We start from the raw sequence: 18,177 nt of genomic DNA, 5'->3' as shown, positions 1-18,177 counted from the left end.
TAGATGAAGTGTTAATTCCACATCATTCCTTACACAAGGTCCACAGAGACTTGCCCGCAGTGAACATTTCAGCTGTACCCATTTCTGATGGGATTGTGTGGGACAAGGTTCCTTTTGAAATATACGGGCCTACTGAGGTTATTCAAATTCCATATGTATTCAAAATATCCATGACAGATGTTATCACACCCAGTGTTGTATCTGATGATTGGGATGTCCAGACAGTTGATTCTATGTTAACTGAAATGAAGGACTATTCAGTATTTGAAAGTGATGGTGTATTTGTAAATTCAATTAATTATGGGGAAATGTTCTGCTACAATAATTGGGTACATTACTACCTGCACCGTGCAACTAGACATAGACCGGTACTTAACTACACACAGTGGGAACATTGTTCAACGCCACCAGTGGGGAGCCCAAAAAGTTATTTAGAAAAATTCACTTATTTTTCTGGGCATGACACAAGAAATTCTGAGTCATATTTTTTCAAATTACCTCGATCAAAAATTAGGAAAAATTTGCTAACAGATACAAAACTGATATATTCAGATGCCTTTATTTCCCGTCTTACCATTGAAGGTTACGATCACTGGAAAAACAATATTGATTTAAAGAGTGTATGGGGGACACAAGATTGGCAAATACAGGGTAGGGAAGCCTTGTTCAGGGGATGCCTGATTCCTGTACAAATGATTTTTTTAAATGACACTGTTCAACAGACATCCTGCCTCGGGTTAGCAAAAATATGAACACGCCCAGTATCCCCACACCGACTAAGTTTAATGTTTGGCAATTCTTCCTGAATAACACCGAAGAAGAACTAGATGCAAAAGTTCAGGCTGGTACCTATAATTCTTCACTTTCCAGTCCCGGCGGGTGATTGGTTTGGCCAATTATTTATGCTATGGATAATGAGATATGGAAACTTTCTCAGATAGACGCTGCTGCACGCTTAAGGCAGATAGATAAGGAAAACTTAGAAAAGGCTTTGGCGCTTGTCGATAACGGCATGAACACCCTGTCCAACAGAATTTATTCACTAACAAACATAGTGTCTGTCAACACCCACCAGAGCAGTACGCGCTCTATTGGCGACAAAAATGCAAAAACCCAGCACTCTCAAAACAAAGTAATTTATGCATTGTGTTAGGGTGTGGCCTCTTTCCAGGGCCTTCCAGAGACTTTCCCTGCAACATGCCTGGGCGTTGTTCTGGGCTGGGCCAAGACTCTATAAAAGAGAGCCAGCCCAACTCCCAGTGCTCACTATTCAGAGGTCCCGTTGCAGAGCAGCAGCTTCTTCCTAAACTCCTGTCCTGGCGGCCTATTTGGATCTTCCAGTCTACTGCCCTAATCCTTCATTGTTGATCATTGTTCCAGGCGGTAAGACGGTGGTTGGACTGTCCCGACACCGTTATTTAGAATTTTCATATTCTTGGTTTAAATTCTTAAATGAGTAACAGATTACTTGCGCGCTACCATTTCTTGACATTTATATGGTAGTTTACAAATAGGCATGACGCGCGATTTATTTCATAAAGGTTTGACTTTGTTATTCATTGTGCGCTACCATTTCTTGACATTCACATGGTGGCTTAAGAATCGGCAAGACGCGAGATTCGTTTTATGGTGTTTAAACATTGTTGTCCATTGCGCGCTAGTATTTCTTGACATTTTCATGATGTTTTACGAATTGGCAAAAACGCACAACTCGTTTCATGAGCATTTAACTTTGTTGTTCATTGCGCGCTACCATTTCTTGACATTTCACATGGTGGCTTAAGAATCAGCAAAAGAAGCGCGATTCGTTTCATTGTACTTTGATCTTGTTATTTATTGTGAGCTGTTATTCCTTGACATTTACATCGTGTTTTACGAATCGGCAAGATGCTCGATTCGATTAATGATGATTTGACTTTGATATTCATTGCGTGCTACCATTTCTTGGTATTTTACATGGTAACACTTGAATTGGCAAGACGCACGATTCTCTCCTCAAGTTTAATTCATGTTGTTTATTGTATGCTACTATTCTAAGATATTTATTATGTAATATTCGAGTTGACAAGTTATGTGATTTGTTTCCTGAATCCATATTGTGTTATTCATGGTGCACAATCCTTTTATGGTGTTTACTATATATATCTATCTATATATATCTGCAATATGCGCAATTTGTGTTGAAACATTTTAAGAGTACACAGAAGGCCAGAGTTTCTAGATGCAATATTGTATGGTCCTAGTATACATTCTCAAAACAGGATTTATAGGACTGGTTTAAAATTTAGTCAGAATGTATTTTTTTCTGATTCTCATGTAAAGGAAAGTACTTGAATAAGAAAGTTTTCATTTAATTCATCTTGATTCCCCTACAGGTATCCGGCCATCTTGAAACTTAATCATTTTAAACTTAACTCTTAGATTGTTCATGTTTTCAGAGTGACTAGGCTTAAAATCATAGTCTAGTATTGATTTCAGGAGATATAATTTTCATACTGTGTGTTCTAACCTTTTTCTTACTACAGGTCTCCTTCCCAGCTGTTCCCTTCCTAATCCCCTCTTCCCCTCTTGAACTCTCTGTCTCTGTGATTTATCTATCAGAGTCTTGGAGCTGTTCAGTGGTGGACGTGTTGGGAACGTGCACAGACCCCGAGGATCTGGTGACTCTGACAGTGTCGTCTACGATTGATATCATTCAGTCAGACATGTCACGTTTATACCATGGAAAAAGTCAGCTGCGTTCTATTATGCAGCTTGGTTGGACGTTACACACATTGAAAAATGGCCGTATTCCACGGGGATACATTAACGGTAGTGAATTGTTCGCTGCTTTTAATTTATCAGAGAAAAAACAGACAATGGCTAAAAGGGAAGCGAGTTTCACCATGCTTCATATAGAGAAGTTGGAAAAATTGCCTTTTAGTCCGTCGACTGTCTGGCTCATACATGGCATTATTAATCTGCACATATCCACCTTTCATTTTTCAAAATGTCTGAAACATCTTGCCGTGGGCAGGTATGAGCGTCTGGGCGATAGCTATATTAAAGAAGAGTGGGAGTTGCCCTTTGATTACAAATGTCTGAACGGCGAAACAGAGGTCTTTCTTAGCGGAAGCGAATGTGAGACTACTGTTAATCATTCAATGATCTGCAAGGAGGTGTCCCTTCACGGCCACTGCAATGCGGGGGTCGCAAATTTGGCCTGTTTCCTGAAGGGTACTCCTGTCTCTTTGATTCAACCAGCATTTCATGTACTTTCCAATGGCAGATATGTGGTGCTGAGCGATCAAAGCTGTTGCGGAATGCGACCGGGTATTGCCTACACAATTTCAGTCTCTAAAGTCATTACGTGTTGTGGACATGTTTTATTCCCCCCCAACACAAGAGATAAAGGTATAAGAAATGTGGCCTCACATTGATACTATTAATGTAAAGTATGACAAGCTGAGTAGGCTAAAGGTGCTACTGTTTCAAAAACACCTCGCGTTGACCTCTGCTAGAGAGACGTATGTTCTCCAGATCGCAAGATCATCAGCCGAGATACAATCCCTATTAAATACCAACTTCCCCAAGCACTTTGGTGAGCTGGTATCTAGAATTTTCAACGCCTCGAGCACTACTGGGATTGTCCATTTCTTTAAGGCTGTCGGGTCTGGATTTGTGTCCGTCTTCCAGACTATCTTCGGAGTCATCCCGTTGGCCTTCCATTCACTATTTTCAAGTGTGTTTGGTGGCTTACCTTTAATTTTGGCATTATTTGGCAGAATACTACTGCTATCTTTTCTGATTCGCAGTGGTTGTTTTTTTACACCTACATGGAGCGATGGAGCCGCTGCCACCAGCACAACTGTGCCGTGAACGCATGGTTCAGATCTTCGATGCTTCCTTGTTGGAGGAACTAGAGTGGAATTTGTCATTGTCATTTCGACCACTCCTCTGGTGCGTGCAGCCTGTCTTTCGCTGCGTATGGTGCTTCTTTGAACATTTGCCAACTGTGTGTCTTACCGTCTTGCCAGTATCTCCTGTGGACCAAGAACTGCTGATGTCCCCGATGAGGGTTCATACACGGTCGTGCCCCATGAGACTAAGGCTGATCCGCGAGGCCACTTATGAACACTCCGTGTTGACTGAGTTGGCTCTTCCTTCTACGAACAATGGCACTGATGCAGGTGGACATGCACAAGAGACTACTGCACACTTTTGCTCTGTGAATCCATCCGCCCAAGTGATAGGTCTTACATCAGATGATTTTTCTTCATTTTTTGATGATTTTTTAGCAGGTGATTTCGGAGCTAGTCTTCAAGATCACGACTATAGTTCCACGCCACAATGATTTTTTTTGGATTTTTTTTTTACCAAACTGACTTCTAAATGTATGATTCTTTCTTTGGCCTGCTGTGCTTGTCATGGTTGACTTTAAGTCTCTTTTGTATGTTTTTTAACAGTTAATTTTAAGCTATGTTTTTAACTTTGTTTTTATGCTTTGCTTTTAGTCCAGAGCAGTTTTTTTTTTTAGCTTTTGGATTCCCTCACCTTCGGTGGCGTCCAGTACTGGCGTCATACTTGTTACGGCAATGGGGAGGGTGTAGTGAATCCTAGTTTGTTTTAATGGGATAACAGGAGTTAGCTTAGCCTTTGGCTTGCAGACTCGTGCCCCAATCACCTAGTGACTTTTAACCTACTTAGCTTGCTCTGTCTTAGACCATTTATTTAATTAATTCTTCTAAGATGGCTGCCTTGTTTATAGTTAGCCATTTTGTTTAGATTTATGTTATCAGTGTCAGCGGGCTAAGGCGTCAACTCCTGCGACAAAGACAAACCAACTGTAGGTGCTCACATTAGAAATTACCGTCCCAAGCATGCTGTGTTATCTATAGTTTTGGAACAACCTACGTCAGGGGTCCAAGTAGATCTGTATAAATACATCACACTTTAGACAGATAATCAGAGGGATTACGACCAGATACCATCGCAGGTATCGATGCTGCACGTCGCCTTGACGCTGACCCGGACTTCGTGTTCCTTTGGAGTCTGAGCACGAGACCTCATTCCAAGGTAACAAGGGTTGGGGGTTCCTTCCAGGGACATGGCATTGGCAGATTAGGTTTAACATACCCAGCTCTCTTCTAGGTAGAAGGTTAGGCCTCTTATGGTAGGATATTAGGGCATATCACACACCCAATGTATTTTTATGCTATTGGAAAAAGGGGGGGGTCTCTATAATCATGACCCTTGTCTTTACAATTCTGTTTCTTGAACTGTTCATTATCCTAATCATTGCAGCCCATACGATTTACTGCAGATTGTATTAAATAAAAACTATTGAAACATTACTGCATCTTCGTTATTGACTGTGTTTGGTTGAGACATGATATATCTGTGAGAAAGGGGTAATCTCCGTTTAACCACGACATTCCCTGAGATGTCATACTTCTGAGTCCATGCGTAAATGCTGCCACAAATCACCTTTAACTGTTTGGGTTTTTGGTGAGGTACTGCTAGTGAGCCAGAAGGGTTGGGACTTGTTGTAGGATAGGCATAGTCACCTACAAACATAAGTACTGTCATCCTCGAACCAGCAGTCTTGCCCAAAGCAAGAGTCCAAACTATGACAGAATACCCTGCAAAGGTGAAATGTTGAATAAAAACTGTATTTTTTCTTGCATTTCTGTCACACAAACTACAGGAATATGCTGGGATCCACAAAATTCCTACCACCCAGCAATTCCCTACCTGTCCTGATAATAACGCTACCCCACTTGAGTGCCTGTACCTAGTGCTTGCGTCAGGAATGGATCACCCCAGGGTCAACAGTTGCCCTCATGTAAGGACTAACATTGACAGTTGTGTGATCCATTCCTGACACGGGCACTAGGCCTACCCACACATGTGACCTACCATTTTCATCGGGACACTTGGGGGAATGCTGGGTGGAAGGAACTTTTGGGCTCCTCTCAGATTCCAGAACTTTCTATCACCAAAATATGTGGAAAAAGTTTTTTTTTTTTTTTTACAAGTGTTGAGGTTTTCAAAAGATTCTGGGTAACCAAACCTGATGAAAGCGCCACAAGTTACCCCATCCTGGGTTCCTGTAGGTGTCTAGTTTAAAAAAATGCACAGGTTTGGTAGGTTTTCCTAGGTACCAGCTGAGCTAGAGACCAAAATCCACAGCTAGACACTTTCCAAAAAACACGTCAGTTTTCAATGTAAAAAGTTGATGTGTCCATGTTGCATTTTGGCGCCTTTCCTGTCGGGGGCACTAAGCCTACCAACACAAGTGAGGTACCATTTTTATCGGGAGACTTGGGGAAATGCTGGATGGAAGGAAATTTGTGGCTCCTCTCAGATTCCAGAACCTTCCATCACCGAAATCTGAGGAAAAAGTGTTTTTTTGCCAAATTTGGAGGTTTGCAAAGGATTCTGGGTAGAAGAACCTGGTGAGAGCCCCACAAGTCACCACATTCTGAATTCCCCCTCTTGTCTAGTTTTCAAAAATGTATAGGTTTGCTAGGTCTCCCTAGGTGCTGACTGAGCTAGAGGCCAAAGACCACAGCTAGGCACTTTGCAAAAAACAGATCAGTTCTCTTTGGGAAAATGTGATGTGTCCACGTTGTGTTTTGGGGCACTAGACCTACCCACACAATTGAGGCACCATTTTCTCGGGAGACTTGGGGGAACACAGAATAGCAGAACAAGTGTTATTGCCCCTTGTCTTTCTCTACATTTTTTCCTTCCTTCCAAATATAAGACAGTGTGTAAAAAAGAAGTCTATTTGAGAAATGCCCTGTAATTCACATGCTGGTATGGGGACCCCGGAATTCAGAGATGTACAAATAATCACTGCTTCTCAACACCTTATCTTGTGCCCATTTTGGAAATATAAAGGTTTCCTTGATACCTCACCAAATGAATAGCTGTATACCCGGTATACAATAACAAAACATTGCTAGGTGCAGCTCATTTATTGGCTCTGGGTACCTAGGGTTTTTGATGAACCTACAAGCCCTGTATATCCCCGCAACCAGAAGTGTCCAGCAGACGTAATGATCAAAAATCTGCCATAGCCGGAAAAAGTTATAGAAGAAACGTGGACAGAAATGGCTCTTTTTTCACCTCAATTTCAATATTTTAGTTTATTTTAGCTGGTACTTCCTGTAGGAAAACCTTGAAGGATTTACACAGATGACCCCTTGCTGAATCAGAATTTTGTCTGCTTTTTAGAAATGTTTAGATGTTCAGGATCCAGCATTGGTTTCACACCCATTTCTGTCACTAACTGGAAGGAGGCTGAAAGCACAAAAAATAGTAAAAATGGGGTACGTCCCCGTAAAATGCCAAAATTGTGTTGAAAAATGTGTTTTTCTGATTCAAGTCTGCCTGTTCCTGAAAGCTAGGAAGATGGTGATTTTAGCACAGCAAACCATTTGTTGATGCCATTTTAAGGAAAAAAAACACATGCTTTCTTCCGCAGCCCTTTTTCCAATTTTTCTGAAAACAACAACATTTTAGCTGTATTTTGGCTAATTTCTTGGTCTCCTCCAGGGGAACCCACAAACTCTGGGTACCTTTAGAATCCCTAGGATTTTGGGAAAAATGACGCAAATTTGGCGTGGATAACTTATGTGGACAAAAAGTTATGAAGGCCTAAGGGCGAAGTACCCCAAATAGCCAAAAAAAGGGCTCAGCCCTGGAATACAGGAGGGGGGGGGAGAATAAGCAGCTAAGGGGTTAAACACATCACCTGCCCTCCATTTGCATTTTTGAGGGAGAATCAAATATATTGAAATGTTGAAAATAATCAAACAAAGAATTGAATGGAGTATTTAGAATCAATCAAATCACGTTTATCGCTTTAAAACTGAGGTAAGCATGCGCTCTTCATGGTTTGGCAATATATGAAAAGAAGTCTCTCATGCACATGATGCGTAGACTCTTTTACATCACTACACATATTCAGTAAACAAACCAAAGGTAATCTCATCATTGTGGAACATTTTGGAAGTTAAGAAGGTTTATAAACAGCCTTCTGAAATAGGTTAACAATTTGATGGCAAAACTCAAGTAGCTTTACAAATGCCATGGTCCACCGATATTAAAAAAGTTCGGGCATTTCTTAGATCAATAAACCATTTCCACAGTTTTCGTCCAACACTGGAGCTCCCTACACACTTTATATACACTGTTTATGAGATAACAGAAATTGTATAGCCAGTGTAGATGTGCCAATGCACTCTTCTCTACAAGTACCAGTTTTATACGATTTCACGCTTCTTGCACATATTACTTGCGAGCATAAGCTCTTGGTTATGAGACTTTTTTGTTCCACGCGCAAGGATCGCAAGGTGATAGTCACTGCACTGTCTCGCAGTCGCTCACAGACGCGAATTAAATCTTATTTACTCACCTCTTTGTCAAATGCATCTTTATTTAAACAACCAAATATAAAGAACAACAGTGCAACATATTTAATGATTATGTAATCATATAGTTACATTATTGGAACATTTTACCTAACTTGTCTAGTTGTTTCCCTTATGCATAGCTAATTTTAATATATTTTACATTCAACATAAATAACCAAATTGGCACACGTTTGCAAGTTATGCGTAGTGGCAAAACACCGGCGTTTGACATTTTGTAATTGATTTAGTTGGTTTTAAACAGAATGTTCACACCACTTCACTGCTTTGTGTGTTGTGTCCTTGTTTGTTGCTGTCATTTTATTCCATTCCATTCCATTTTATTTATTTATGTCATCCAAAGAGGAGTCAGTGTTGACTTTGTTGCAGCATACACATGTAGATCACGAAGGTGATTTTGGCATACTGGTCACATATATCAAAATTATGGAATTGGGCGCACAGGAACTTGACTGAAGCTTCCATCGCAGGCTGCAAACTGGCATTATACTTTAATCATCACTGCTGTTCATGCAGTGTCACTTGTGCCCACCATGTCTCCAAGTGTTCAAGGCTAGAAGCCTCACTCTGGTACTCAGATTGTGATCACCATTCAAAATCGGTGCACCTTTTAGGCTTTATGTAGCGGAAAGACAGCCTGTGGTCTACCTATCTGGACGTGATTTGTGATAGTGACTGAACTGGGACACAGTGGCACCTTACAGGTAACGACTGGTGATGCTGACCTGGGTTGTTGCCTTCAAAAGATATCACATTAGGCTTGCTGGAAAGTTGTTTTCTGGCATTCTGGTCCTTGCCCACTAGGCACTTTGTGCCAAATCCCTTACCAGAGAAAGATTAAACTCTCTGGATCAGATGTGACTTTATGACCTGGAAAAGTTGTTAAAGCTGTTAGTTGAAGAATTAGATTATTTTTTATGCCCCCTCTTTGTGTTTGGTACACCATTGTGGAAACAGCTTCCTACATTTATTTAACAACGATTGATGGAGTGCTTGCAAACGTCTTAGCCACTGGCAATCCCTTTAGCAGCATGCTAGCCTGTTCCTTTATGTCCGCAGTGCTATTTCAGATGGAGAGCAACACATGCAAATCAGTCTTGATTTTGCTTTAAGTGGAAAATTCAGTCTCGAACTGAAACCCAAGCAACTCCAGAACCGTTGTTGTTTTCAGTAAGACTTAAGATAATATTTGATTCTATTCAGAAAGACTCCTCTGTTCTTATAAGCCTTATGCCCCTAATTACCAGGATTCTGTAAATTCTTTCAGAATCCTGCCGCTAATGACCAAATTCCACATCTCTCTCACCTTTCATATGACCTGAACTCTGTATTACGTGCCTTGAGAAAGCCCTAGGCCCGTGCCTGTTCAGGCGAAACACGTGCTGGCTAAGCAGCCCACCATAAAGACTGGGCAACCCATCTAAATGAAACATATCATGTGAATAGAATCAAGAGATGCAAGATAATCACGGAAATGATGCAAAGGAAAATTATAAATGTATTACTATATCGAAATCTTCATAGTGAAGCAATTTGATTTACAATTTGACTTACTTTACCAAGACTTCTGGCCTTTCACACACTCCCAAAATACAGATGTTGTACGGCGCCCACTCTTCCTGACTCAACTTCCCGTCTACAGCTGTTCACCCCAGTTCACCTGTGCTCACCTGATTCTTAGCAAGGTTTGCACTATATAAGATGCATACATATGCATAAATACTCAGTATGAAAGTCCATAGTTTAACCATTCAAATCACACTGCCTGTCAGTGGCAGACCATTTTGCACACCAGAGTTACACAGCATACGAATGGCAGACAATGCCACTGTGTGGTTGCAGCTGGTTGTGTTTTATCACCAGTGTTGTCCTGTCTCCCGATGGCAGACCATGACGTCAAAGTCAGTGTCGCTGTATAGACAGCAGACAGTGTTTCAAAATGAGTCGGCCATTTCTAAGGCAGAATATATGATGGTTTCAAAGTGGAGGAAAAGACAAGAGTTGCATGTATAGGGGGTACAGTGACTAGGGCAAACCCAAAGTCAGAAAAATATAAAGAACTAAAGATAGGTTCAATATCTATGGTCCAGAAGAAGAAGCAGTCATAAGGGCTATGACATGGAGGCATATTTTCATTGTCATTGGTATGCACAAGAAATACATATTTACGTCTGAGTCTCAAGCATTGTTCAAACAAAAGTCACTTGTTCAGATTGCCTCTCAACTTGCCTCATTCACATTTCTGAATGGGGCAGACGGGAGTGCCTGTAAAATCTGAACCCAATCTGAGATGGCAGGGTTTAATTGTGCTGTGTTTCATCACACACCATTGTTAAAACTCCAAGGTTGACACAAGCACCAGGGCGCCTTTACAGGGAGATGTCCCCATTACTTTACATTGGGTCAAGGAAAGTTTGTCCGATTAACAGATCAAGGACCAAAGATAAAGGCAGAATTCCTGTGTCCCACCTCAGATCACATTTTGATTAGAGAATGAAGGTATATTTGCTGATAATCACTGTAAACTAAAATATGATCATTTTCACTATTTGCTCTGAATTTTGCTACATTGTTGCTAGCTTGCTCTAAAGACAGGGTATGCCTTTGAATTGATATGCACACTCTATAGGAAAGCCCTGCATGTAGAGCTTCCATTTGGATTTGGGAGAAAGCTCTAACTTTAAGGAATGTGGAATGGTAAATGTGACGTGTTAGCCAATACCACTTACTTCAGAACATGGATGCCCAGGCGCAGAAACTCTATTGTATGTATAATTTGGTTTCTATTATGCTGAGATCCATGAGTCGCATATGCGCCTGGAGCAGAATGTGGCCACTCGAATGCTGAGCTCAGGCTTGTACAGAAAGTAGCAGCACAGACACTGAGAAGTGTCTGTGGAAGCTCCACTTTCAGAAGATCATGTTTATTTGGGTTGACAAGCTAATGGAATATCAAGTTCATATACAGCATGAATGTTTTGGTGCTGAGGATTGTCTATCAATTGATGTACATCATTCTCCTTCTATGGATTCAAACTAGCTATTGGTAATTTCCCCAAGGCAACTCAAGTTGGGCACCATGGTTTACAAATTCCTACAGGGGACAAAACCTGGACACATATAATCCCATGAACTTCAACCGACTAACAATTGTTACCCATTTGAATGTAATGGAAGTGTCTATTCGGTTCTCCGAAGACGTACCCTATAATCCTCCATCAAGGGTCTCCGACTATGGCGGCCACGGAAATGTTTCCATTTAAATGTCAGACGGCCCTAGATCTTATGCAAGTCACTTTCCTCCTGGCTGTCCTCAGTTATTCCCACTGTTAAAATGATTTATCCGTTTTCATGTGGTTTTAATTTTCTTTTGTATTTCATTGTTCTTTAGTAAGAGCAGATTCTTACTGCATAAATGAAGCAATGATGATTTCTACATATCCAATCACCTACATCACAGGGCTTTAGAGATGTACACATGGTGGCATTTATTTATCAAAACATTTTTATTGTTTAATCTTGGTTCTGTGGGAACAAGTCTCCATTCTCTGTTGGCAATAAATACTCTTCTTCACACAGATCGGAAGCTCTGGTTAGTTCTTCCACCGTATTTGCTATTTGAAAGAAAGAAAAATACAAGTTATTATAAATAGATAACTTTAGAAAATCACATTTCTTGTAATGCAACAGTGTACCCTGTTCTCCCTTCACAGCCTAAGGTTACTGGGCACTATCTGGAGAAGGTGATGGCTTACAAAGCTTTTAGGTTAACAAACAAATGACCCTTATAAGAAATCATACACCTTAGGGCTAAGATAGTGAGTTGCCTACCCCTCAACTTAGGTGAAATGTGAGACCTCAGCAATAGGGAGCACTACAGTAGCATTATATAGTCACAGATGACCTCACTGTGTAAAGGTCCGAAATCGTCAGGATCTAAAAACAAGGTGAGGAAACACGTCCCAGTCTGGATTTTGGAGGCCACTGTGCTATCTCTTGCATCTATGGAAATGGGGAAAAAAGCAATACTATTGTTCAGACCTGCTCACCAAAACTGCCGTACTGAGGAGCCACTGAAAAGGCAGTAGAATGCATCACGGTCTCCTTTTTCATCTTCAATTGTAGTCCTGGAAAGACAGACCAGGTTGCTGGGCACGTAGTGTGGCCTGATGACATTCCTTGTACTGTTGGTTCATTATCCAGCAGCATCTGCTGGTCTTCAATTGGACATTGGAAGCCCCTCTGCAGGCACCCATCTCTGCCCATGAAATCACAAGATGGATCTTGAACAATGGAAGTCCCACTGGTTGAAGACAGTGATGAGACATCTCCCACCATGGGAGCCCTCCCATCACAGGGGAGCTTGCTGAATGATTCCTGAGTTGAACAGTTCAGAAGAGGTTGGCAGCCTTCATCAGCTCAATCTCCAGCTTAGCCTCCAGTGTTTGGCTACCAGGGGGTGTTAGCCTATTTGTCACAATGTATTTTTAATGGCGTGGTTGTGAGGCAGAATCCACTGTCCCTTCACTGGTGACAGACATGACTATAGATACTGACATGTGAATCGGTCCTATATTGCACACAGGACCCAATGCACCTCTGCAAACTCAAGTTTTCCTTTCATGATGTGTGCTCAACACTGCATAATGAGAAAGGTATAAGTGTCCTTCACTGCATATTTTGACAGCTTTCAACAAGAGGGTTCAAGAGTGTTCACATCACCACAAGTGCAAATATCAGGCTCAATTACTTCTACACATATTTAGACATTTATTGGATTGAAACGATGTAAGCATGTTAAAATGGGACCTAAGTCTTAAAAGGAGAATAAAAAGTCATTGCACAAGACAGTGGCCAGTTAGACATTACAATACACAGAAATGGCGTCAAACAAAACAGGCTTGATCATGAGCCATACCTCTGAGCTAAGGACTTTAGCAGATACAGGACTGGTGGTAAAATTGGATTCGAGGAAGGTGTCTTGAGGACTATTTTGAAGGTGCTCTTGAACATGCATATATTAGACCAACGTGTAGGGCAATCCACTGAACTGCAACAGTAGGGAAAACATCTCAGTCTTGAAGAGGAGCCGGAGGATTCATGGGATAGTGAGTTGAAGTTGTAATCGAGGGGGGAAGGCATAGTAGAGGACATTATGCACAATACAAAGAGAAAGTGGTGAGGACTAGGTGTTAAAGTACTGGTAACTAGACTAGTGATAGACTTTTGAGCTAGCCTGCCTGCTATCCAGTTTTGGGCAAGCCTATGGGGTGGATCCATGAAGATTCAACAATGAGCCGAGGAGATGGAAAGGTTATACAGGAAGGATCTTCAAAACTGCCATTTCTGATGGTGAGTAAATATTGTGTAACCACAATGGACTCAACAAATAGTCCATAGCTAAGGAGATCTTCAGTTCCAGACTAAGCAAGGCAGTTAGTACTCTCCGGTAGGTTTGAGGGAGGAAGACCATCATTCCAGGTCTTGTTTCTTGTCTTGGGAATAGGGAACAGACGAGAGTGGGAGTCCTCCTCCTGAACCCCATGCTTCGAGATCTGCAGTTATATATAGAATATCAGGAGATGATTATGGAAAACTAGATGGAATCAGGACCCTATCAACCCTGGACTCTATAAAGTTGCACAGTATGTTCGATGTGAAAGTGAACAACCATATCACTGTGTTGCCTTCTTCTACTTCCAGGGAAAAGTCCATCCTACTAGTGTGTCCAGAGCAGTCCGAAAGATAGAGTCATCGGATAGGGGGCAGAGAAGACTTACTGTAGCTCAGTTAGCTCACTGACAGGTCCAGATAAAGAGAAGAGATATAACTGGCTCAAAGGGTCTCTCTATATCCTTAGTTGAAAAGGCTATGAAAAATCAGTTGTCTAGATAGTGCTACAGATGTATACTGTTGCATCTTAATGGACCCATCAGTGGTGCCACAATATTAATCTTAATGAAAAATTCCACTACTGATCTCAGAATCTAGATCAAGCTACCTATCTTGAAGGCCTTTTTTGGAACAAAGAGTTTAACAAAGTAGTGTTTCAAAATTGTATGGAGGCCCTTGATCCTCTTCTCCACAGCAAACAAAGTAGAAATCCTGACCTAGATGATATCTTGAATACCCCAAATCCAGGGGTTTCTGTACCATCTGAAGCAGCTCAGAAAATACATGATGGGAAGAGAAAGGAGATGGCAGAGGAACAGCAGGGATGCAGAGCCTGAATTGTCTAACAACAGACATAATGCAGAGAAAAAAAATTGTCATCCTACCTCCTCACTGCACCCCAGCCCCGCACCTCCAAAACAGCCCACTGGATGAGGGACGCCCTGATCTATGCTATGTGGTGGGCAGTCAGCTGTTTTTGTCCCAGTGAAATTGAAGATTCCCTTGGAAGACTTGGTATTCTCTCCTATGCTCACAGATAAGAGTCCCAATTGAAGCAGATGTTTCTTCAGATTTAGCTAGACTTCCTCAGTCTTTAGGCAGCATGGCATGAAGGGGATGGGAACAATAACAATGATTTAGATGTACCATCCTTATTTTACCCAATGTAAAGGGAGACCTGAACCAAAACCTTTGCCTATGCTTCAGACGTAACAAGGAATGCAACTATAGCTACCTAAGCGCTGTGACCCAGACAGACATGTTTTTAGATGATGTACCTAAATATTTGCATAGAGACAGACTACTTTAGAGTGTACCTCCTTTGCCATGTTGGAGCCAACATATGCTTTTCCATTCTTTGAAGAACAATCAGAGTTAAGGCAGCACCACTGACAGCACCACTGACCACATGTATATATATATTCATGTGTAGGCAAGGGAGATTTGATAGTGAAAGAACCTGGATTTGTGAAGGAGAAAGGAATAGTGCTCACAACTAGAGAGGTGTGTTATAAGGGCGACTCTAGAAGGGGAAACGTAGGTCTCAGCATTTCACAGAAATGCTGGAGCAATTCAGAAAACCAAAACATACCAGAGGCATGTTATGATTTGTGTTAGAACAGTAGTGTCAGGGGGTGGTGTGAAAATGGTTAAGAGAGATAATAGGATGACATGCCAGGATATATTTTAAGCACAAGATTGAGAAGTTTGCATTCAACCATGTGACTGATTGGGAGCCAGCCTGCTGGTGTCTATGGAGTGAGTTGTCCACACTGTAAAAGACAGATAACAGCATTCTTGCTGCAAATAAAACATTTCTTTGAGGCTAGAAACAATACTTTGGAACTTCTTCTAGTTCAGTTATGAAGAGTCATAAAACTCTGCATGTCTCCTTTTACATGACCTCAGAGAACTGTGAAGCTTGTGTTGCAGAGCGGAAGTTCTGATGCAGGGGCTGCTTAAGTGAGAGTGCAGATGAATATGCTTGTAACTCCTTCCTATGTTCTTCAGTTTCTAATCCTGATCTGCATGAGTGTACTAAAAGGCAAGTCCAAACTGCTCAGTTTTCAGGCATTCCCTGAACTACATGGTTTTATTTGCTCTAGGCAAGGATTCAAGGGATTGCACGGTTTGAACCAAGTATTTCAAGGAACCACCCTCGTTTTTTCATCCACTTAAGGCTCAAAGTAGTCAACTACTGGTTTCTGTATATTGTTATGTTAATGTAATTTGATATCGTGCACAAATCACCCCGGGAGAGGTATCTTGGCAATAGGCCATATCGCAGGCATAAATGTAAGAGTCAGTTAAAACAGCACTGTCTTGAGCAGTTTCCTACATTTGATGTAATCTGTACATGTTTTGGTGTTGTAAGGCACATCATTTCAGTAAGAGGGAGCCAGATAAGAAAAAGACCTACTCACAGATCTTGATCATCTGATCAGTGAGATGGTGAGTAGAGCTTTATTAGTGGATCTCAAGTGCTTAACAGGGCAGTAGTGTTTGAGCTTCTGGTGTAGATAACGGGGGCCTTTCCCCATTAAAGAATTATCTGTTAGCAGATTTTAAAGATTATTCTTTTCCTCGTCGGCAGCCAATGTAAGGTTATAAGCAGAGGTATTGCATAGAGGGTTTCTGCAGATAACTAGTTTTTTGCTCTCATATTCTTTAGACATTTGGCAAAGGTCCTCAATCTGATCTTTGCACCCACTTGTAAATAGTGAAGACTTTTTAGGGCTGGTTTTATGTAATTGCACAATCTAAGATTCAAGCACATTATGTCTGCCTGGTTTTGCAGCCTGCCAATACGTTTATTTGGGGGTCTGGTGTTTATAACTTAGCAATACTCCAATACTCCATAGATGACATTGCCATGGTCCTCACTGATCAGTTCTTTAAAGCAGTAGTACAGCTTGCACATCACTACTGATTTGGTCATTTTGAATGAAAAGTAGAAGGTGGGACTTTCCACATTTAATAAGTTGCAAATTGTGACTCAGATTTCATGGTAAAGTTCATCTGTTTGCCAATGTTCATGGCTGAGTGACAGACACTAATCGAATGTGGGAAAAAGACATTCATGCATGATACAGTTGTTGGGACAATTGACATGAAATTAATTCAGATCATCTTTGGAAGAGTTGAGCACTGAAGACCAGGGCAATCCAGTGCTTGATGGCTGTCAGGCAGTAAAAAGATTCTTCTTGAGGTAAGAAAAGAAACCATATGTGCACGGTCAGCATGGTGGTGGTGGGGGGAATAGTTCGGAGAAATCAAAGGAGGCGATGATGTTACTCAGGGCAGCAGTGTGAGGTGAGAGGAATAAGGACAGCTCTCTCTGGAACACCAATTGATTGGAAGGTGGGTAGACAGAGTAACAGAGAGAGCAATGAGCACCATTAAACAGAGACTAATCAGCAGGTGAGATAGGATGTAACCAGCTATACTGAGGTGAAAGGTATAAGTGCACTTTTGTGGTCAACTGTGTTGAACACTGCTGAGATATTAAGCATTATAAAAATAGAATATTGACATTTGTGTGAGGACCATCCCCATGGAGAGGTGTAAAATGGCTAGTTGTGGATTAGGAAGGATTGGTAATCCATTTCAGTACCAGCTGTTCCCAGGTTTTGGAGAAGGGGAGTTGAAATACAAGGTACAATGGAAAGCAGGGGTGGGCATACAGATATTTTAGGATTGTGCATTGTGAGCAGGAGCCACAGAGGAAAGTAGGTGAAGGCATAAGAAGGGCAGGTTAGTACCCTAGAGCAGTGGCTTGTTGATTTGATGTCAGAATTGGGACTGGTGATGAGAGGATGGGGTTCAATTCCATGGGGCTGACAGGAGGAAAAAGATGAGTTAAGCAGACTGCAGGGGGCTGTTTTAGTGTAGAGGGGCCAAAGAGAAGTTCCGAAAGTGGTTATTATCAAAGAGAAGTGAGATACAAAGTTGTCAGTAGTGAGCATGGACAAAGTAGTTGCTTGGGCAGGGGAGAAGGGAGTTAATAGTGGGGGACTGTTGATGAGAATGATGCTGGAGTGAACCAATATGTAAAATGCAGATTTGGCCAAAGTGAATGGCAGTATTATGACATGGAGAGCCTTTAGATATGAGTATAAATTGTATCAAGCATTAAAGGCTAGGCTGGTGGGCATTGTTAAGGTCAATGATCGGAGTAAGGTCATGGTGTATTCAGGTATGTATGAGATGTTTGAAGGATGGTGACCACTGGTATATCAAGGAATGGTCAGAGGGGAAAAGGTGTATATATGGAAGAAGTCGACCAGCGAAGACAGGAGTATGAGACCCAAGGACCTACCATAAGAGTGGAAAGGCAGTGGGTATTTGATAGAAAGAGATTGGT

General features: G+C 41.5%; 1 protein-coding gene across 3 annotated transcripts in view; it reads right to left on the bottom strand.

The window, feature by feature from the left end:
* Positions 1 to 11,907: 11,907 nt before the first annotated feature.
* Positions 11,908 to 18,177, bottom strand: part of VIPAS39 (VPS33B interacting protein, apical-basolateral polarity regulator, spe-39 homolog) — a 299,691-nt gene continuing 293,421 nt past the window's right edge. For all 3 annotated transcript variants that reach the window (XM_069208408.1, XM_069208409.1, XM_069208407.1), the window contains one exon: positions 11,908 to 12,034. In XM_069208408.1, the coding sequence (XP_069064509.1) occupies positions 12,014 to 12,034 (21 nt within the window). In that variant the 3' untranslated portion in view covers positions 11,908 to 12,013. The remainder of the gene's footprint in view (positions 12,035 to 18,177) is intronic.

This window comes from Pleurodeles waltl, chromosome 9 (genome assembly GCF_031143425.1).
Source record: "Pleurodeles waltl isolate 20211129_DDA chromosome 9, aPleWal1.hap1.20221129, whole genome shotgun sequence".
Taxonomy (NCBI): domain Eukaryota; kingdom Metazoa; phylum Chordata; class Amphibia; order Caudata; family Salamandridae; genus Pleurodeles; species Pleurodeles waltl.
This window is presented reverse-complemented; position numbering and strand designations above follow the sequence as displayed.